The sequence below is a fragment of the Hesperophylax consimilis genome, chromosome 4, assembly GCF_061612785.1.
Source record: "Hesperophylax consimilis isolate HC1 chromosome 4, BYU_Hcon_1.0, whole genome shotgun sequence".
NCBI classification, from domain to species: domain Eukaryota; kingdom Metazoa; phylum Arthropoda; class Insecta; order Trichoptera; family Limnephilidae; genus Hesperophylax; species Hesperophylax consimilis.
The window spans coordinates 13,407,528-13,431,913 of NC_142839.1; the positions used below are offsets into that span (position 1 = coordinate 13,407,528).

The window sequence follows — 24,386 nt, forward strand, 5'->3', positions numbered from 1 at the left end:
TTCACAGAAATTCAACATGGCTACATCACCTCACAAAAATTGTTCATGCGATAACCTTATAATATCAAACGAAATTAAGTACTTGGGGGTCATTATAGACAATCAACTGCGATGGGAGGCCCATATAAATTCTACAACAAAAAGGCTTCGCAAATTATGCTACATTTTCTACTCTCTCAGATCTATCCTTAACCTACAAACACTAAGATGTGTATACTTTACACTTTTTCAATCAATTACTACATATGGTATAGTGGGATGGGGAGGTTGTGCAAAAACGATTCTTCATCCCATGGTTTTAATTCAAAAACTGTTACTAAGGATAATATTCAAATGTAAGCCAACAAACCCATCAGAACCACTTTTTAGAAAACTCAGAATATTAGATATTCGACAATTATATGTTAAGACCATTCTCATATACATACGGAAAAATGACTTGGTGAATAAAACACAACAAAAAATTAACACCCGTTACTCGTCACACCTAAATTGTAAAATTCCCCAAACGAAAACAGCTTTCGCCCAGCGGCAGTTTTCTTATATTGCTCCCAAAATATTCAACTCGCTGAGTATTGATATCAGAAAATCAAAAACTCACAATTTGTATGTCATAAGTGTTCAAAATTGGTTATTTATAAAGGGAAGGAACTTTTTCAAGGAATGCCTGCCATCATTAAATTAAGCTCATTTTCTTTATTAGTCATTTTTGTTTTTTCATTCAATTCTGTAAAGAAAAAAGTTTAATAATTAATTAATTAATCTTTATTTTCATTATTTCAACAAGTTCATTTTCATAATTTCTACTTTGTTTTCATTATTTTAACAAGTAAAGTAACCTATTTATTTGCTGATTGTGTTCATTTTATCTCATTAATATCAACAGTTTAAAATACGGTTGATGTACACTTGAGCAATCTACTGAACTGGGAACCAGTAAAAGTGTCACCTATTATACAAATACATTGCATGTAAAAAAAATACTTAGATTAACAAGTTATCAAATATTACATTTATATAATTATATAAACCTATGTATATAAATTTCGACTACCATAATACGGGCGTGTGTCTAGTGTGGTAGTCGAAAAGCATGTAAAAACTGTACACATTAATATTTCATGAATAAAGAAAAAAAAAAAAAAAAAAAAAATAAATCCACTCGCGTTAAATAGTACCTACTATTATGAGACGTGTTGCCTGACCCAAAATATAAATAAATCACTCGCGTTAAATACCTACTGTTATGAGACGTGTTGCCTGACCCAAAATATAAATAAATCACTCGCGTTAAATACCTACTGTTATGAGACGTGTTGCCTGAACCAAATATAAATAAATCACTCGCGTTAAATACTTACTGTTATGAGACGTGTTGCCTGACCCAAAATATAAATAAATCACTCGCGTTAAATACCTACTATTATGAGACGTGTTGCCTGACCCAAAATATAAATAAATCACTCGCGTTAAATACCTACTGTTATGAGACGTGTTGCCTGACCCAAAATATAAATAAATCACTCGCGTTAAATACCTACTGTTATGAGACGTGTTGCCTGACCCAAAATATAAATAAATCACTCGCGTTAAATACCTACTGTTATGAGACGTGTTGCCTGACCCAAAATATAAATAAATCACTCGCGTTAAATACCTACTGTTATGAGACGTGTTGCCTGACCCAAAATATAAATAAATCACTCGCGTTAAATAGTACCTACTATTATGAGACGTGTTGCCTGACCCAAAATATAAATAAACCACTCGCGTTAAATAGTACCTACTATTATGAGACGTGTTGCCTGACCCAAAATATAAATAACCCACTCGCGTTAAATAGTACCTACTATTATGAGACGTGTTGCCTGACCCAAAATATAAATAAATCACTCGCGTTAAATACCTACTGTTATGAGACGTGTTGCCTGACCCAAAATATAAATAAATCACTCGCGTTAAATAGTACCTACTATTATGAGACGTGTTGCCTGACCCAAAATATAAATAAACCACTCGAGTTAAATAGTACCTACTATTATGAGACGTGTTGCCTGACCCAAAATATAAATAAACCACTCGCGTTAAATACCTACTATTATGAGACGTGTTGCATGACCCAAAATATAAATAAACCACTCGCGTTAAATACCTACTATTATGAGACGTGTTGCCTGACCCAAAATATAAATAATCCACTCGCGTTAAATAGTACCTACTATTTTGAGACGTGTTGCCTGACCCAAAAGATAAATAAATCACTCGCGTTAAATACCTACTGTTATGAGACGTGTTGCCTGACCCAAAATATAAATAAATCACTCGCGTTAAATACCTACTGTTATGAGACGTGTTGCCTGACCCAAAATATAAATAAATCACTCGCGTTAAATACCTACTGTTATGAGACGTGTTGCCTGACCCAAACTATAAATAAATCACTCGCGTTAAATACCTACTGTTATGAGACGTGTTGCCTGAACCAAAATATAAATAAATCACTCGCGTTAAATACTTACTGTTATGAGACGTGTTGCCTGACCCAAAATATAAATAAATCACTCGCGTTAAATACCTACTATTATGAGACGTGTTGCCTGACCCAAAATATAAATAAATCACTCGCGTTAAATACCTACTGTTATGAGACGTGTTGCCTGACCCAAAATATAAATAAATCACTCGCGTTAAATACCTACTGTTATGAGACGTGTTGCCTGACCCAAAATATAAATAAATCACTCGCGTTAAATACCTACTGTTATGAGACGTGTTGCCTGACCCAAAATATAAATAAATCACTCGCGTTAAATACCTACTGTTATGAGACGTGTTGCCTGACCCAAAATATAAATAAACCACTCGCGTTAAATACCTACTATTATGAGACGTGTTGCCTGACCCAAAATATAAATAACCCACTCGCGTTAAATAGTACCTACTATTATGAGACGTGTTGCCTGACCCAAAATATAAATAAATCACTCGCGTTAAATACCTACTGTTATGAGACGTGTTGCCTGACCCAAAATATAAATAAATCACTCGCGTTAAATACCTACTGTTATGAGACGTGTTGCCTGACCCAAAATATAAATAAATCACTCGCGTTAAATACCTACTGTTATGAGAGGTGTTGCCTGACCCAAAATATAAATTAATCACTCGCGTTATATACCTACTGTTATGAGACGTGTTGCCTGACCCAAAATATAAATAAATCACTCGCGTTAAATACCTACTGTTATGAGACGTGTTGCCTGACCCAAAATATAAATAAATCACTCGCGTTAAATACCTACTGTTATGAGACGTGTTGCCTGACCCAAAATATAAATAAATCACTCGCGTTAAATACTTACTGTTATGAGACGTGTTGCCTGACCCAAAATATAAATAAACCACTCGCGTCAAATAGTACCTACTATTATGAGACGTGTTGCCTGACCCAAAATATAAATAAATCACTCGCGTTAAATACCTACTGTTATGAGACGTGTTGCCTGACCCAAAATATAAATAAACCACTCGCGTTAAATACCTACTATTATGAGACGTGTTGCCTGACCCAAAATATAAATAAACCACTCACTTTATATACCTACTGTTATGAAACTTGTTGCCTGACCCAAACTATAAATAAACCACTCACGTTAACTACCTACTCTTATGAGGCGTGTTGTCTGACCCAAAACAGTAATTAGCAATATTAAAAAAAAAACATTATTCAGAAATCAGTAGTTCTTTCCGATAAGGGATGAGTTAATAATAATCTTGAGTATTTTATTTTTTTACGGATTGTAAACGAGATATTTGCAAGTAAAATATTGTGCTATGCATAAAAAAATCTTGTCTTAAACATTAGTTTACCAAAAAAATAATAATAAATATTGTTTTATTGTATTCGCTATATAAGAAATTTATTAAATGATATTCGAAAGTCGGTGTTGCTACACGTACTGATGAAACATAAATGATTGATTCCTCTTAACCCCTAAAGCCTCTGACGTTTTGCAATGTACATCTCTTATGCGCCTAGTACACGTTGGCCCATGCAATGAAAGGCTCTTGATTAGCAATCCGAAGATCGCGGGGTCAACTCCCGACGTGCGCAAGCAAATATTATTTGGTTAATTTGTGTTATTTCACAATTTATTAATTAAAAAATAATATATTGTATACTTGCGGCACATTCCAGAGTGGAAGATACTCTCAGAATCGCCCTGATGTAAGACCACCATTCAGAATTGAAACGTTGCATGAAATGGCTTTAGCCATGTTTGGTGACCAGATCTGAACAGTCAGGTACTCCACCACCTTCCTCTTCCCATATCCTTCCCCTCCCATCTACCTCCAGCCTCACAACATACAGCGATTGGGGATGTCATAGTCTCACTGGATCCAGACGGTTGGGAGCCGTTGGAACTCTTGTGCGGTATTCACATTTTAAAAAGATCAAATGGCCAACGCAGAATAGGGTATTTTCATTTTCCCTTTTATTGTCGAAAAAAAATGTTAATAAAGGTATATTTATTTTATTTTTATGTTGGCGAATAAATTTGTTAATGATTTAAAATGTGCCATTTTTGATTTGCAACTTAAACGACATCACCGTTTTTTTTATTTTTGAATTGGTCTAGAGCATTGGCGCCAACGTTGGCAAATGCGTTCACACGTTGGCGAGTTGGCACCAACGTTGGCCCAATGCTTTGGCCAACGTGTAATAGGCACATTAGGAGAACTGTCAGAATACAGATTTCGCGGAAAATATTTTCCGCGTCTGTGAGGAATATCTCTCAAAATTGCCCAAGGGGTTAAATCAATGTCTATATTTAATTACCAAACTGTAAATGTACATATTAGTTTTGCATCTACAAATTCCGAACCCCAATGTAATGACAACGACCTTATCTATGTTTCTATAACAATAAAGATTTTTTAATAACCTTTCACAGCGAAACCAACCTAACCTTACCTAACTTAGCCTATTTTGTTTTATTGGTTCAATTTCGGGGAGATTCAAATCATTAACTATACTTTCTGTATTTTTAAAAATTGTGAGTTAAAAAAATAATGAATACTTTACAAATCCCTCTCTAACCGAAAACAAATATCATGCAAGTGGCCCATTGTCCGTGAAGTTGAACAATTCTATTTAAATTTTGATCAATCTTTTCAGTTGGTATGTTTTTTAGTCGAAAATGGTTTTGTCTCTTAAATTTTTTTTTGTATATATATTTTTTTTATTATTTCCGGAAAGCTTTTATGTAAAAGTTGAAAATTGCTTATTGTTATCAAATTTAATTTGTAGAACTACATTTTATTTTGTTATGAATTCAATAATGTTACGTAATAATCATTATGCTGTGTAATAATTATTATTTTGCATGACAGCTGTTTCGCGCTTCTGAAGGCATTATCATACTGTAAAATAGTATAAGTAAGTTTTATAAACGACAATCAAATAGTTTGATAATGTCCTCAGAAAGAGAAACAGCTGTAACGTGTAATAATAATTACCCAGCACAACTTGTTTATAAATTAACTGTTTTTATAAATTGAATGATAACATATCACCTGTGACGGGTAAAAACATATTTTTTTTAATAATAGCGCCATCTGTTGGACGTAAAAGTAACATGCGCTATTGTTTCTCTATCTGCACATACAAACTAAGCCACAGCAACGTGTGGTGGGGTACAACTATTATGGAATATGGAAAAATTATTAATTATAGATCATTATATTTTTTATTCTTGTGAATACCATTTCATAGTCGTCAATCATACCTACACAGATACAACAATTTTTTTTAGAAATAGAAAGCAGATATTATTATATCTGTGCCTTACTATGGAGATTTTGGTGTTGGGAACGCTTTGTTAAAAGTAAAAGGTTCCACTTATAATTGTGTTTATTTACGTTACAATAAATAGGTCTGGATTTAGGTAGGTACACTGTTCATTACCCGAGGGTTGGTAATTTTCTGGTTCGAGAAGCTTGTTCCCTGTCACTATAACCTCACAAGCATCTGTTACACTCTAGCGACATCTGACGGACTCTGGAGTAAACTTTATGACTAGCGCCATCTATCGCTTAAATACTCAACTTATTTCCATACATCTGATATGATATGAAGAGTATGTATGATTGTGAATGGGGCAAGAAGTGTGCCAAGACCAAGTTGTATGGCGGTCCGTCCTATCTGTCTACCCGAGCGGCGAAACGGTGTAATGGTTAGTTAGTTTATTTGGAACCAATAATTGGTTTTCCCTGATGTTTCTTAATTATTATTTATTGTAAAAGAAAACAACCGCATGAACCTTGGAAACTGCCAAGCATGGACGATATAAGCTTTTTAAGATCTATAGATTCTACAGAATCATCCTGAAAATATCTTTCATATATGGTGACTAAAGGGGCTCCAGAAAAAGTAAAAGAAGAACGGAAATAATATTTGTGTCATTTCAAAATTATGCAGTACTGAATCAAAATATAACTAGCAGTTGTTGTAAATAACAGCTAGATGCCGTCAACGCCCGATGCTTTTGAAGAAAATTAACATATCAACAATTGGATATCAGTAAATACTAACTACATACAAATAAATATAACTCAACACAACGCAACACAGTCTACTATTGGTAATGTTTTAGCAGTTTGGCACGTCTTGGCATCAAATAAGTAAAAAAGGCGTGTTTACACTTGTAAATGATATTATGCATAATTTATAATGTTATTTGGATTAATTTTTCAAAGATTATTTCTTCCAAAGGTACATTTAGTTTTGTGATGATATAATTAATTGATTAAAATCAAATTACTTTGTTTACACCACTTTATTAACCCTAGATAACTAATCGCTCGTCGAAGCGACGACACGCTACTCGGCGAAATTCTAAATCACCTACTTCCCCTTGCTCCCCGACCTTGACTCTTTCATTACCTTCCTAATTTGATTAAACAGAGCAGCACGTGACGCGATTGCGGCCACACGCATACTAGGACGTGCCCTATGACCATCTCGTCGTCTGTTGGACGAGAGTTTAGTTATACAACAATTTTTATTTTTAAGGTACGTAGATTCATATATTCTTATATTTATTGTTAATGTTGGCGAATCTTCTACAATAGAAGCTCCGGTTCCATCTACGGCAAAAGTGCATAAAATTAGCTACCTGTGTCCATCCAAGGCCCGGAGGATGACCAAACACCGTTGCACCAGATGTAGAAAGGCTATTTGTGGTCCACATAATGTTGACATGTGTGGTCACTGTGTAGACTGATATTTTGATATTAATTTTTACTTAATTTGTTCATTATAAACCTTCCTTTTGTGCCATGTAACAAGTTCCTATCTTAATTAAATATTTTTGATTTATTTCTAGTGTTTTATTGCGTAGTCCACTCGACGAATGTGTAGTTACAATGAAACAATGAAAACAGTTTAGTTATCTAAAGTTAAATAAAAAATTATTGAGTTCATATTCAAAAATAATAAATTAATTGCTAGAATTTTTTTATTTGAACATATTTCCTTTTCGAACGACCACGAAAATTTTCTAATTAAATCCCCCCACTCCTACCCTTTCCACTCATCAATACATTCTTCTGGCGATTTGGGTTATCCCCGCTCCCAATGTTAATCTACGTTTAGTATACGACTCATCCTGATCAAGAGAATGTTGTTCTCAAAACAAGTTGATTTTTTATATAATAAAGTGTCATAAACCAAGTAATTTGTCTTTGATTCAATATTCTGGTTATGAACTTACTACTATACATTGTGGCACATTCCTGTGTTAACAGAATGTACGAGATTTTCTGTACACATCGTACCTGCGAGAATCAAACTACAAGTCACCTACAAGTCCGGTCTCCGCTTCTACGGATTCGAACTACCGACTTCACTTCACTCCACCACCGTCCATCTCCGCTTCTACAGTGTTGATCATCGGCCTGGGAAATTCACCACTGATAACGTCCAACTGCGTTGAGCATCGGTAATGAGTCATCGCTATAACTTCACTGACATTCAACACTGCGTTATCTAAAACCTCTTTCATTTACGTATCTCACCTTACCAACCCCGAAACATCTTTGTGGATTTTCCTATCCAATATATTCGATATGTAGCGCCTAGCAACAACCGAATCTTTTTTTAAATTTTTTTTTATATTAACTCCACACAGGAGGTCCTGAGGAAAATAATTTCCCTCAGGGCCTATGTCATCTTTGATCTTGAAGAGTCCCATGTTGTAGGAGGGAGGAAACACAGAGGCCGGCAGTTCGTTCCACAGCCGAGCTGTTGAACTTAAGAACGAATCGTAGAAGCGACCCGTTCTCATGTGACAAGTGTCAACTGTGTACAAATGTTGGGCGCGCGTTTGGCGTGTATCCCGACTACGCACCGGTGCCGAAGGGATCAATGACGCTAGTTCCTCAGAGCATCTTCCATTGTAATACCGATAGAACAAGGACAGCATACCTACCTGACGCCTGTGCTCTAAAGATTGCAGTCCGTTTGTTAAGATTGGGGAATCTATCAAACGGACAACTTCGAATCTACCGGTGGCAAGTAAAACATTATAGCTGTTGGCTCTCAGTCCTCTACTCTAGTCCCAACAGTTGGAACTCCCTATTGTTGGGATTCGCTAAAATAATTAGTATCCTTATGTATTATTTTTGTTAGTGTTCGCATCAACGTTAGCATTATTTCCAACGGTTATATTATCGCCAACAATAGCAGAGTTGGCGTTTGTCCAAATTTGCCGTCAACGCGCAATACCAATTATTGAAAATTCATCCACAGCTTAAACGCCTTCGCCAACAATAAGAAAATGAATTCAACTTAAGTATTACCTCCATACTTACAAAAGCCTGCTAAATAAAACTTTGTATGTTCAAATGTTTTTATTGACAATTTTCTATAGTAGCGCAGTGGCTAATTAATAAATTAGCACACAAAATATAACAATGTGTACCATTACGATAAGTCAAATTAACAAATGCTCTTTAAATTTAATTCCTTGGATGAACCATAAAACCTGTGACTATATGCTATAAGCGCGCTATATTTGCGTGGCTTGGCACATTTCAGCATATCACTCACCATAAATTCTTATTGGTAGTGTATGGCGAGTGATACACTGAAATAGGCAAAGCCATGATGCGGAATGTGTTGCGTACATAAAAGCTACTACCACATGATTCACTGAGTTCAAGGAAAACAGAATACTTATTCACCGTCAGCGGTTCCCAAAGTATGTGTTGTTACCATTGCTACCAGTGAGAGGTTAGAGGTTACATCCAAAGTTGGTTGTATGTTTTTGTGATCTGTCTGTATGAGGTGAGGTGTGAGGTGTGTAAGGGCCAAGAAGTAGCTAAAATCTTGGAAAGCCAAAGTATATTTACCCCAGAATATTTTTTTATAATATGGGTGGGGGGGGGGGGTAGAAATTCAGAAAATAATTCATCACCTCAAAACATTTAAAGTAATACAAAACCTTTTGCAGTAATACAAAAAAAATGAGTTGGGACAAATATATTGCGAGTTGGTGGGCATTTAACATTTTGGCATGGGACATTTGCAGAGCATCTTGTATGAGACACTCAACATTAAAACGAATTCAGTATGGCTAGACGGAAGGAAAATCGATGTTAGTGGTAGCGTAAAATACCATGGAAAGGCAAAGAAGAGTATGCTGTCAAGGCATTTTCACTTTTGCATTACAAATGTGAAAAAGATACTATTCAACGCATTCTGCACTTCGCTGTGCACGTCACAACTGTGGGTGGATTAAACTGCATCCTAATGGCATAAGCTAAACGTCGCTTACAATAATGCTTATCGCCAACTATTCAGCCTACCGAGATACTACAGCACTACGGAAATGTTCCTGGAGGGACGAGGGCACTCTTTCAGAGCGCTTCTCCGCCACCACATGGAAAGCTTATGGCGCAGACTACGTCAATCAAGTAACACTGCCATGGTTGCCTGGATGGAGTCCCCCCTGATGGCCCTCTGGAGACGGAAGATGTCCATATATCCTCCACAATTTTAGGTTTATCTTTTTTCACTTAAATTCCGCCTATCTATGTATTGTTATTTTTCTTATTCTTATTATATATACTCAAATATTTCAAAATATGGAATGTATTGCATTGCACTACCCCTGCATACATTCTGGAATAAATTCTTATTATTCTGTCTGACTAAAAAGTAGCATCGGTAGAAAAGTAACAGGATTAAATTTTTGTAAATTAAGTTGTATATTTCCATATGTATGAATAATGTTAGGAACACAATTTAGGATTAAAAAGAAAACAAAATATATATTATAAAAAAAAATTTAAAGTTCATTTTTATCACCCTGAACATAAACATAAATATACATTCATTAAATCAGTATAAAAATATCATTTATGCATACAGTAACATTCTATAAAACTTTGACAATCAAAATATCACCTAAACATTTTTTAAATTAAAAAATAAATTATCATAAACCCTACTTTAGAATTAGAATACCCAGTAAAGTAACACTATTACAAACTACAACTTTTGTCACCTGTTGTCATTAGTGGGTGTGTCCTTACTTGAAGAATCCTAGGCAAAAAATTACATGAAAATTAATGAAAAACTTAATAATTAACTTCAAAGTATTCCTATAAAAATTAAGTTCCTTCATTCCTGAAAAATCTATGTATAAAAAAAATGTATCTATGTTAAATTGTGATTGTTATTTTAGTTTGCGGTATTTGAATGGAAAGAATGTCCAAGTCAGGCAGGTCCACGGTATCTTTTCCACATTTGAATATGCTTCTGCCACTGAATAGATAAACCGGGAGAAGTGTGTTGAGGGCGTGTCCGTGTGCCCGAAGAAAACTCAATTTTTATTACTTCTGGTAAAACTGATTTCATAAATAATTAAATTTCATTGGCCTGTCCCGGGTCCAAGGACTCAAAGTCTTACATAAATTGACGACGTCAGTTTTCATTCGAATCTGTTCAGTGGTATATGTTCTATTCTTTGGGAATGTTTATTAGTATATTACGTACATAAGTGGATTTGAACACACACACAATAATTTTTTGTAAAGAATGACAAACACACAAATAACTTGACAATTTTTGGATTCCTCCTATTTCCTTCACTGTACTGGGGAAATATTGCTTGTGCAATGATGGAGGACTTGAACAGAGGATTGAACCCGCTACGCCTGATTGGGAAACTAACGTTTTGAAATATTTGTCTACTACAAGTAACTAATATCTTTAATTTTCTTCATTAGTACCTGCTTTATGTTTGAATTTCTTATAAACAAGGTCTGCGTAAACGCCGTTAAAAAACAAGATACGAAGATGGAATGTTCTACAAAAAAAAAATTTTTTTTTCTCTTCTTTATTGATATGTTTTAAGACGCAATTTATTTACCTGACTTGGAATTTTTTCTAATAATAAATCAGTAGTGGCGATATCTTCTCTGACGTTCATTTTTGATTTTCTCGTGGCCATTCCCGCATTCTTCATCATCTTCTCCGGCAGCCATCGGTGAATCACAGGAGAGAAGAGATCCGGATCCAAACTATAAAATATTAAAGTCAATAAATTTTCCACAAACAATATTAATTTGACAAAAAAAAAATAGCTGCAATAAGTATTGTTGGTACTGCCGATAGTTCCGTTGTAAACACTCCCTCTTTCTTGTGAATGACATATGGAACAGAAAGAGAGTTGACAATGAAGCTTTCAGTGGCAAAACCATAGAGAAGTTGACCAATAATATTCAGTTTCAAGAAATGTAGTTCGAAGTTTGTTTTACAAAAATGCAAGAAAATATTACTCAGAAAAGAATATGTAATTGAATAAAAAACATAAAAAAATATATAAATTTAAAAACACATACGTATCAAACTCCTTATCCTTGGTGAAGTAGGATACAATGATCCCAACAAGGATGGTGGTGCAGATGCCAATGGGAGCTATCCAGTGGTACGACAACTTGTACAGAGGAAATACACCGTCATCAAAACTCTGAAAGATCAATTCATTTACTGACAAACTACATAAGTAGTTTAGCGGGTTTAAATGTGAATAAATAAAAAAAAAATAAACTGATTCAAATTAATATTTCTTAACCATTTTCGAAAGGTCAAATAATTTTTACACATTTTGAGGTGCAAAACTGCGGAGGTTTGAAATTCACATGAAATGTTCTTCTTTAAAAACACTACTAAGCTGAGTTAGAAAAAATATTTGTTTTTAAAGCAGAAACAACACTAAAAACGAATTTGAAAATGCAAATCTAAAAACACATATACAGGAGTCCCCTAAGCTATGGATCAAACGTAGTGAGGTGATAGGAGATGATGTTTGTATTCAAAATGACCAAATATGTTGTGGTCCAACCTTTCTTTTTGGTATTTAAAAAAAAAAATTACCCAGTATGCCGTCTAACAAAATATTATTCAAAAAAAGTACAGTGTTTTTAGATATGTTTATTTTAATTATGCTGTTAAATGATGAATTTGTCTAATGAAATTATTATTATGAACTCCGTATCAATATTACAATAGTAAATCTAGTTTATTTAGTAGGATTTATAGGCCCTGTTAGAAGTTCTACCGAGCCGAACCCTCTGATATGAAAATATCTGGAGTCGGTGAATTTTTTTTCCCATTTGATCTCTGGTGAGTTGACGTGTTGTTGTTCTTGTATTGTTTTGTATTTATTTTACTTATATAATGCACTTGCATAGGGGCCGTTCAAGTATTACGTAAGCAGATTTATTACAATTATTTATCCCCTCTTCCCCCTTGTCACCAAAAGTAAGCAAAGCTCTTACCCCCCCCTCCCATGCTTACGTAAAAATTGGTACCTATATGCATTTTTCTGTTAATGTATTCTGTTTTTTAAGCGAGTACCTAAACGTATTAATTATTTGTGGGAATCCCCGGATATGTATTCGGTTTTCAAACATAGACAATGTGTGGGTTGCCAACGTGTAAAAAAAAAACTACTGCTGAGCAGTGCTGACGTAATCACTATCTCGACCCCCCCCCACCCCCCATGTCATCAAAAATAAGCAAAGCAAAGACCCCCCTGCCCCCCTATAGTGCTTACATAATACTTGAACGGCCCCATAGTGTTGATTGAATAGCTGATCATTTGTGGAAAAGTGAGTGGAAGGGTTTAGTTTTTCCTATGGGGAAGATTTAACCCTGACAAAAAAATCGGAAGCATAAAAATTAATATAATTTATTTCTTTAAAAATAAAACGTAGCATTCGAATGAACAGATTACGCTATATACAAAGTGTTGTATATAACTCCGTATTGCTCGCCACACAATCCCATAAAGACCTGTCACACCTAAAAGGATAATAAGTGTTATAACTGTGGACGTGGCGACGATATGCACTGTGATCTGCTAGCCAGGCTATATTTGAAAATTATGCGACCCCCTCTCCTACCTACGGCAGGAGAAGGGGTCAGAACAATTTACGGAGCGCCGTAATTACGCGGCTGTCATCTGCTAAGCTAAAGTGACAGATTCCATAAAGAGAAATGATATTCCGCGGCAGTCCCCCAATTGATCTGACATATAATACGTACATGCAATGCCCAATTTATGCGTGCATCATATAAAATAATGTGTCTAAGACTTGAAGCTGACACAAAAAATATGTTCCATAACATAATATGAACCACAAGTGAAAAAAAGTTTTACAGTTTATGCTGATTCTAGCAAGACATTCGTTGGTCCCTCTCTAAAAAATTGTTATTTTTTTAACACGAGCATCTTAAAAGTTTCATTTCATTTTATCAGAACTTTTTAAGTGTAAAGTTGTTTGCATGGGAAGATATGTGGCGGTCCAATTCTTAATCCTCCAATTTTTTTATTTTTTTCAAATGCCATCAAAAAAATTAACACCCCACTTCATTTGATCCGAGCTTAGATACCTGAATATAAAAACCCTATATTTATAATCATGCGTATATGCGTAATAAGTATGCGCTAATAAAACGTGCCTCCAGTGCTAGGCGCATATATTTATGTGTTCGATTTTGTAGCTGTAAATATGTAACGAATTTAGCAGATAAGTGAACCAAAAAATAGTTAGAACCTTTATCTTAATGACGTCTGGCAAACACCATGTAGTTAAAATATTCTTATTTGTTTATAAAAAACAGTTTAAAGATGATGATGGTGTAACAATATGGAAGTGGGTGTGAGTAGTGCTAAAGTGAACATGATTTTTTGTCATGCCTCGCTGTTTATAATATTATAGCCGCATCCTGCATCTTATTATTTGTTCATGTATCTCAGTATAATTCAGGAGAATTAATTAACCTTTTAAGATAAGCAATCCATAAATCTGTCAAGAAATAAGAGAGTTACAGCAGTTTAAAAAAATTAGTTATGATCGTCAAAAAGAGTGCCGCGTACAAGTGATATTTTGTGTACATCAATAACGCAGTGAAGGTTATGGCCTGTCAACCTATGAAATCAATTTCAATAACTTTACAACTTCTTGTAAAACACTAAAACTACTTACATCGTCATGATTAGTACGCCACTGTGATGTGATGTTAGGCGGGTTCTGGCACCCACTCATATCGGGCTCTCTCCTGTCGGGGGGCACGAAGCCCTGCGCAGAGGCAGTTTGGGAGCCCACCGACACCCAGCCTCCGAGCAGGGCCCCCGCGATGGCCCCCACTAGAGCCCCCCGCGAGGTGGCCCAGGGCCAGAGCATGCCTAGGGTGAACACGCCAAACATGCTGCTGGCAGCGATGGCGGAGAAAGAAGTCGCTACCTGGGGAACAAGAGGAGATCATGTAGATTGTTTAACAAAGTTGTAGGAAATTTTTAAAAATATAAGATAAATTCATCAAACAAACTTTATACTCAATTCGCTTCTCCTAAAATGTATGAATATGGCACAGATCATTTTTTGTTCTGTATCTCGTATCTCGTCTACCATAAGTAGTTTCCCCAAAATAGCTCAGAAAAATGATTTCTTTTATTGTTCCGCCGTATCCAAATGGATACATCAGCGAGCAAGTGATTAAGAATTGAAAATAAATGCTAGGCAGAAGAGGGGTGGTACATAATAACCCAGAAAATAGATATGCAGCCATACAAGGAAAGAGAGATATGTATTTAAAAAATATATAAATTGTGATTTTGAAATCACTGTAACATCACAATGTACATTTTGTACATTGCTAAGAGAAAGTAAATAAGAGAAAGTAAGTAAGAGAAAGTAAGTAAGAGAAAGTAAGTAGTAAGAGAAAGGATGACGCACTGGTGGTAAGAGCTAAAATTGATTCCTTACATTCAACACCCCGCTCAGACGATCAACCACAAACATCATGCCTAGCGAAACCAACCCCAGAATGGTGGCCGTCACTCGAGCTATGGCATTAGCCGCCCGCGGCCCGGGAGTCCTTTTAAAGAGGCCGCGGATCAAGTCCTCCAGGACTACCGTGGCGGAGGAGTTCAGCACAACTGACATGGAACTGGAAAAATTTTAATAGGAAACATTTTATTAGTGAGCTTTAAGTTTGTTGAAGTAATTATAAAAATAGTTATTACGGTTATATGTCTGTCTGCAACTCTGATTCAATGAACGTAAGATAGAACTCGGATTTACTTTGAATTTAAGTGTTATTTTAAAATTGAAACTGTTTTTTTGAACAAATTCAAGCACACTACTTATAATATAATATTTCAGCAGAAAATTATATTAATTGTCTTTTTCAAAATTGGAAATATAATACCCTGTGATTTTTCACAGGTCTGTGGTAGTAAGAAAATAATTGTGGAAGAGATAACATGGTGAAATTTGAAAGTGTTTTTCACTATTTTTCTGATATTTCGTCGTAAGTCGTTGAGGAGGTCTTAAAAATGTATTCTCTTTAAATTTTTTAAATTAAAATATTTTTTGTGCAATAAAAAGGGAAATTAAATAAGTAACATAGTAATGTAAAAGAAATTACTGAATGATGATGCAACTTTTCACAGAAATTATTATAAAATATATATACATTTTGGACACGGTGTCACTTGGTGACCGGATAAATCATCAAAATGATAATTCATCACATCTTTAAAAAGTTATATAAAGTCATGGAAAGTGATATAACAAAAACTTTATTAGGTGGGTTAAGTAGGTTAGGTTAGGTTTAAATTATTTTATTTTTCATAGTTTTAATGACTTTATATCACTTTTTAAAGGTGTGTTGAATTGTCGATGTGTTGATTTATCATGGAACCGTGTCACTTAACCACTCAAGTGATCAAGTTAATAATATTTTTAAAGAATCTACCATTTGCAAGTTTGCATAAGTTGCAGTATTTAGTAATCACAATAATGTCTATAACTAATGTCTGTGATCGCCTGTTAAACTTAATCCCTGGTTTAAATTCTCATAAATTGAATGCAAAATCAGCCTATCCTAATCCAACATGACAAAAAGTCAAACTGATTTCAACATAGGAATGAATTTCACGGAGAAAAGTATTATTGTGATATATTTTTGGGGTATTATGCTGTGTTTCGCTATCTCCTTTTTTAGCCAATGTTTCGGATAGCATTACAGTATCCTTACAGCGCCCTTGAGGTGATTTCTCACGAAAACGGCGCTATATAAATTAGCCAAATATTATTATTAAATATTATTATCCATCCATAAAGGATGCAGCTTTACACAACGTAATAACTCAAAAATAAATCACAATAATGATTTAAGTATAGATTAACCATTTAAAAATACATAGTGTAAATATACACATCCATTGAAAAGCTTCAGAAAAGATAAAACATATTGGTTTTTTACCTCAGGGCCGCACCAAACACTCCTGCTATAAAGATGCCCAAGGCACCGGGAACGTTATTGGAGATCAGAGCAATGTACGCCGGAAGAAGCTGGTCATCCGTCTTGAGAGCCCCGGCAGCGAGGGGGTCGCAGGTCCCCAGCCTCTCGTACATCAGCAGCCCCGTGTAGCAGCACAGGGATATTATAAAGGCCGCACTCACTGAGAAGAGAAACACAGACCTATAAGGAAAGTGCCAAACGTCAGGTTTCTGTTGTATTATGTTGTTAAAGGTATTATTCGAAACCTCTTTTGGTAGCAGCACATTGGTAATTAATGTATTTTAAATAACTGAGAGGTATAGTCTCAGAAATATTCAAGCAACACGAAAGAAAACTAACAAAATGTGGTTTGTTTCCTAAAAACTATACTATAAACTAACCATATCTCTAAAAATGACGAAGTTATGAGCTTTCAAAGTAAACATTGGTAAAATGTACAGAATTGTGTCTCGTGACGCCATACGCAGTAAGTATTAGACAAGCAGAATTCGAATGCTGCGCATATACCCTTGTTTGCAATCGCTTTTCAAGGGAATTTTCCAAAAATTCTAAACATCGTAATACATTTGTAAATAATGTGAAATTTGGTTGTAGGAGACAACTTCATTGTTTGCTAAAATGCGATTACGGATTACATTGCATTGCGCAACCCTTGGATGTAGTCTGAAAAAAAATCATTATTATTGTTAAAGCAAACAGGAATGCCGATCTGATGTATGGAATTCACACGCCTGTATATTTCTGTACATAAAATACTGTTGAAATCTAAAATAATAATTGAAGATCATAAAACTTTTTCCAGTCCTGACTTTTGAGTAATCAATAGGTAATGAACATAAAATAAATCAGTTCACAGCGCATTTTTTGCTGTACGAAGCCAATAAAAAGCATATTGGTAAAATTTTGATGTAGAAAAAGAGATTTACCACAAAGAAAATTTTTGTAACTCACAATAATTAATTATTAAAGAACCGGATATTCTGGTAAATTGTTCAATCCAAAGTTGGTATACTTTTGGTATAGTTCTATTTATCAATTTAAGCAACGATTAACTGACTAGAAAATTTAAGTAAATACACACAAGACAAAGGCTTGGAGAAAGGAGAGCAATATTCTGATAGCACGCTGGTATTATATTGCCAAATGAGGGGTAAAGAACAGAAAAGTATGAGAAACATAATATATTATATTGACTCACACTTCAGCCTTCCTGCGAGTAGGCAGAGACATGTAGCGCTGCACCATGGTCATGTTGATGGCATTAAATGCTGTCCAGTACATGGTCCCGCCAAACAGAATGGCGCCCGCCGTGTGCCTCTGATAAGGGTCTGTGCTCCAGCTAAAGTCAAAAATAAAAGTAAATAATATTTTAATACAAGTTGTTATCCATGAAAAATCATAGAACTTGCGTAATTTCACTTTTCGACACCATTGTTGAAAAAATTAAAAGCTTAATAAAAACAAGCCACGCCTTCCGAGAGCAACACCATGCTTCACTAGCATGCTGAATTTTATTTTACCAGTGTGTCGTCATCTGTCGTTACTGTTGGACGTTTTAGACAGACATGCTGATATTAGTAGAAGTGTTATGTTTAGCTATCGACGTTAAAGTAACAAAAGAAAAAATAAACGTAAACAATTGGTACACCCACTCTACAGATCTCGGCTCGAGGATGGAATATTTCATAACACGTACGCAAAAATAAGAGAGTATCCTGATAAATTTCGTATGCTCGACTGCAGGCCGATGTCATAAAAAAAAAACATGTGTAGCAGACTTCAAATAGTGCCATACTTTCTTCATGCAAGCATTCCGATTGTGCAGATAAAATCGACTTTGGAGAATACTGAAAAAACAGGTTGTGGCTAAATTACAGCATGGTGTAGCCCAAGCCTAAGCCCTAATAAGTACAAAACATTTCAAATATAGAATAAAAATAACTGTCAGCTATATTCCAGAGCAGGGCCGGCCCTGAGCCAAACGGCGCCTGGCGCAAGTTAAATTTTGGCACCCCTTATCAAAACCAGTAGATGCCTTGGTAGGTGATCACTGTATTCAGTAATATTCAGATGATTTGTATTTTTGTGCTGTGCCGTTATATGAAAAATAATCTCAAGGGTGATGAGTTAGGACTGTTTGGTGTCAGGTATTACCAGCTCCTTAGCGCCTTGGCAATTCGGCGCCCGGAGCGGACTGCTCCAATTATATATTCCAATAGGGCCGGCCCTACTCCAGAGATACTTATTTTTTCTTCTATGTTCTGATAAAACGTATTATAGGTAGGTATCTAATCACTTGACGTGATTTGAAAAAATTATTTTAAAAATTTTCTCAACACATCAGTTCCAAATTTGAAAAGTTCATGCTCATCGTAGACACAATCATAGATACATACTCACAAAGGAAATTTTCTTCATTAATGTTATGATTTCAAATATGGGTGACCAAGCATTTGGCTTCCCCGGGTTACATTGAGTGAAGATAAATCGGTTTTAAAATATAATATACATATATGTCATAAAACTTTTTCTATTTTTATTCTGCAAAAAAAAAGGACAAGATACTCATAAAAATACATACAGAGTGGGATATGTTGCCTTGCTTTGTGAAATGAATGCATCAATGTCTAGTCCGATGGAAGTGATTGCAATTCTCTGTGAGTTCTCAAGGTGCTCTTCAGAAACTTTTATTCTAATTTTACTCTTTGTGAACTTCATCCATAAAAATAGTTGCTTTTAGCAGTTCGTTGAAAATTTGTTTAAAACCACAACATAATACATAATTTAAAAACTGTACATCGTAAACTTTAACATTCACATAACACTTTAATGTGGGAAATTAAGGTGGGAAATTTTATTAAGTGAAATGATGAGCTTGTGTTATTAACTAATTTTAAAGAAAATTATTTTACACATTAGTAGTTTGGCCCGGTATTGATACAAGAAAATGTTCAGTTGAGTTGAATTATTTTCTTCTTTTTATATTTTTGGATAGGACATTTGTCTTTCTTGTGGATGGACAAAATATTATAAAAATTATAATATTTTTTATGAGCCTAAATAAGAATAATGATTGATAAAGGACATACTTCCAGAACTCCAAGCGATTTCCTTTTTTGGCTTTGCTGAAGACTTTTTCTAATCCTCCCGCGCTGATGGTCCCGACAAAGGCGAAAGTCAATACTGAACAGAACATGATGGCCACCTGCCAAGTGTCTGTCCACACCACGGCTTTTAAGCCACCCTAAAAAAGAATAATGCAATCACAAAAAAGTATGTTTCTAATTTTCTCTTATTTAAAAATTAAACTATTTAATTAAATTAACCTACCTACTTAATTATAAACAATTTATTTTATAAAACAGTTAAAAAATTTCAAATATAGAATAATACAATTTGTCCAAAGAAACGTCACTACCTCAATGATAATTCGTTTTTTCAGGTGGGTACCATAATATTGAAAAAATGCAAATAAGAAAGTCCTAATAAACACGATAATTTCACATTTGACAAAAGGAATCTCTACTGAACCATAGTCAAAGTTAGCCATCTAGTCAAAGTGAGGCTTGCTTGAATAATAAAGTGGATGCAGAAGATTTTCGAAAAATGGAAACGGAACTCACAAACAAAATTTACTGACAGATGAAATGCCAAATGGTTAAGTTAAAACAGGACTTTGCTATATTCTGTCAATATTTGAAATAGTAACTGGGATAGCAGGATAGGGACCCCCGGAGGCGCTGCATGGAGGCGATGAGTACCCAACCCAAATCGGACAGGGGGAGAAGATGATGATGATGATGAATGTAAATATGGGCTAATTAAATAGCTATTAATAAGGTGTTAATTAATAACAATATTTAAACTCACCAATACAGTGTAAAATATGCACAATAGACAAACTGAACATCCAACAATGTAGAGATTTATTCCAGTAACTGAAATAAAAAAAAACATAAGCTCATAAATAATCGACAGACACAAAACCACATTATTATGTAAATTTTTATGCAAACAAGCAAAATCCTTCAGTATTGTAATGTCTGTATACATAATATATACCTACTTCAGAACTCGATGGCAGTAATCATAACAATATGTATTGGTAAATGTAAATAAGTATATTAGTCATAAATCTCTATTTTTAAGTCATACTTGGTCATAAAAATATGTCATTGTTGCGCTTGCAGACGGAGTCAGATTTCAGAAAAATGTTTTCTTTAAATCAAGTAATCGGGCCCGATCTCGGCTACGTGCATAAGTTTAACCGTCATCTCACAAAACTCATTCAAATGTTGTTTGTCGACACATCTGAATACAAAACTGGGAAGTTTTTGCTTCCTTTGTAAAATTTGGTAAAACTCACACAGCCGGTCTTGCAAGTGCAACGACAATGTATAGTTTTAAGTGACTGGTTATTGATCTTACTTATAAGCCACTAGTAATAAATTGAAGTTTTACGTTTAAATGATAAAGTATACTGCCGTGGTAAATAAAAACACAGTGTCCTCCTGAGTTTCAGGGAAGACACTGTGTTTTTTTGCTACGGTAGCAGTATAGGTTAACCCTCAAAAGGATACGGCAATCGGAAATAGTAAAACAGACAAGAATATATATATAATTAGTCGTTTATCGGTTAATGTAAATGTGTCAAACTGTTTTTTAAAATACGTTGGATAATTTATTTTTTTTATTTGTGTGATGCAACAGTACTACATAGATAAGGAGAAAAAAATTTGGCGGAAAATATTTTGCCTTTATTTATTTGAGGGTTAAATGTACAAATTAAGTTGTAAAGCGCCCTTGAGGTGATTTTCTCACGAAAACGGCACTATGTAAATGATCCAAACATTATTATTATACATCTTTAACCACTTCATACATAATTCATTTTTTATAAAAAGTGGACAGCAGACCATTGACAGTGTTTATTCAAATGGCAAAATCGAAGTGCATTTGTTGAATTTGTTGATTAACCTTTTAACCTGACACTATGCATAGATTTTAGTGTGATTGTACAAAATAGGGCTTATTGTCTGAATTTGAGAATAAAATTATGTAGTTTTACCTTGATTGAATGCTAGGGCAGGAACATAGATGACCACTGGTAGAAACATCAGCTACAAAAGAAAAATGTCAAAATGAATACAAATTGTGAAAATGAAAAATTATTTGACTTGGAATCTCTTATTTCCTGCAAGAAAAATAAAAAATGTGTAATTGGCAGATCATGATTTCATAAATATTACCAAAACCTGCATGTTTTGACGAATCAAATAATTTAACAATGCCTACAAATAGCTTCATAATGATATTTTGATGTTAAGGTTAATTATTTTGTGAAAATACACTTTTTGCAAGTTATACTTAAAAATATTACAACAAATTATTTGTTTCCCCCTGTATATGTATATGTAATATGAATATGAATAAATAGTTTTGTCTATATAAAAACCAGATTCTTTCAAGAAAGGCAAACAAATACAATATTGTATCGGTGATTTAATATAATATTGAACAAATAATTTGTCTTGATATTTTAAAGCATAAATTCCAAAAGAGTATTTTCAAAAAATTAAAATTTATCCACCTATGAACGCGTGGATTATAACATACATTATGTTTACCCTTAAATGGATTAATTTAATACAAGTTTTATAATAGAGCTAAAATCAATAACCCATTGGCATCAAACCTATCGCTATATCTATCGCTAGGGTCTGAAGTAAGTCGGCTTAAACATTGAAAACGGACATACAGGTGACATTTGGGTTTCATCTTTTAAATGCTAATCGCTCTTTGGATAAAGAAGCATTCATTTCCTAGTGTTGCAATAATACGTGGGTAAAGTTTTTCTCTGATAATTAAAAGTTAAGTTTTGTTACCGATCAGCGTCATAGTGATTTTTAAAAATGGCAGATGGTTCTTGTATCGTTAACCTTGCTCGAAAAACGCGTAGTGGATGCTTTCAGGACTATCATACCAAATAATTTTTTTCATTGTATATACATTATACACGGTGTCCGGAAACTCGTAGTACAAGCGGGAAACTGGAGAATCTACACCACATGGGGAACCCAAAAAAACATTAAGTTTTTTGATTTGAGCATTTTCAAAAAAAAAAAAAAAAAAACAAAAAAAAATATTTTTCGGCTATTTTAGGGTTAAAGTTTTTTCTGGTGTTTAGGGTTGAATAACAGATGTTTTAACCCCGCAGAGCAGAAATATTTTATGATTACACCGGGTTAAATGAAGGGTGATTTCAAAATAATGCTTCAAATCCGAGTTTCTTCATTTGTTTTACTTTCAAATAGTTTTAATTAGTTGGGTACTTTGATTTTCAGTAATAATTTATAAGAATTTGATAAAAAAAAAAAAAAAAAAATCAACTTCAAACTCGATTTACTCGATAACGAAAGCTCAAATAAAAAAAATATATACTACAAAATCGACTCCAAATGTGATGTAGATTCACCAGTTTCCCGCTTGTACTACGAGTTTCCGGACACCCTGTATATGTAAATAAAAATTATGCCAATAAGATTGCCCAATCTTCACAAAGTAAAACAAATAAGAAAAAAAACTTTTTTTTTTATATTCTAATTTACTCATATGAATTTTTTTTTTAAACTCAAAATATATTTTTTTCATAACCATGATCAAACACGGAAAAGAAAAGAAAGTTTAAGAAAATTATTACGTTTCAACATAGGGTTTAAAAGTTATTTCAGATTTAGTACACCACTGTACATTTAAAAATTTTAGTACAAAATGAATTCGGAGGTAAGGTTCAATTGTAGCTCAACTATTATGGTCAGCAGTAATAACAATAAAGTCTTACCATAAAATTATTTTATAGTTACTTAATTAACAATACCATTAGTGTAGCGTCACTAGCAGACATAAAAATGTACCATTATTATTTATATTCACAATAATAATGCCCCAAAAAAATAATTGAACAAAAGGAAAATCCATCTAATAAAGTAATATATAAATTACCTCATCCAGTAGAAACATGATCGAAGCCAATACCCTCAGAGATCTGTCGAACCTCAATTCCAAGTACTGAAATAAATTATAAGCAATATCATTAAATTTAAAAATATCATAAACACATAATAACTGTGCATATCTAAATATTCATATGGGAACACATTGACAATGAACGTTACTGTATATTAAAATATCATAATGTTCTTTTTTAAACCATAGCGGACCACTAACATTTAATGTTGATTAAAGTAAGTACATGTTAACTTTTACAACAAACTGTTCTTTATTTAATTCAATGTTATGAAACGAACACTCGCTATTGACAGAGTGGGAATCAACATGACATGTCTTGCACGTAACCAGTTGGTGTACGAGTTGTACAAAGGTGAGACCAAATAACTTCATAATAGCGGTATATGATTTAACTAACATATCGTGCTAATCAATGATAAATGATTCCATCAAACTTTTTCCAGCATAGAACGTCTAATGGACAATACACATT

At 34.1% G+C, this 24,386-nt stretch overlaps 1 protein-coding gene across 1 annotated transcript in view; it reads right to left on the reverse strand.

Annotated features, from left to right (window-relative positions):
* Positions 1–10,378: 10,378 nt before the first annotated feature.
* LOC149424219 (sodium-coupled monocarboxylate transporter 1-like) overlaps positions 10,379–24,386 on the reverse strand; it is a 44,221-nt gene continuing 30,213 nt past the window's right edge. Inside the window, exons 5-15 of the mRNA XM_089631227.1 lie at positions 23,888–23,953; positions 21,954–22,005; positions 20,756–20,823; positions 19,975–20,129; positions 18,084–18,224; positions 16,847–17,065; positions 15,343–15,526; positions 14,563–14,820; positions 11,911–12,038; positions 11,439–11,589; positions 10,379–10,609 (exon numbers count right to left, since the gene is read on the reverse strand). Of these exons, the coding sequence (XP_089487353.1) occupies positions 10,568–10,609; positions 11,439–11,589; positions 11,911–12,038; positions 14,563–14,820; positions 15,343–15,526; positions 16,847–17,065; positions 18,084–18,224; positions 19,975–20,129; positions 20,756–20,823; positions 21,954–22,005; positions 23,888–23,953 (1,464 nt within the window). The 3' untranslated portion in view covers positions 10,379–10,567. The remainder of the gene's footprint in view (positions 10,610–11,438; positions 11,590–11,910; positions 12,039–14,562; positions 14,821–15,342; positions 15,527–16,846; positions 17,066–18,083; positions 18,225–19,974; positions 20,130–20,755; positions 20,824–21,953; positions 22,006–23,887; positions 23,954–24,386) is intronic.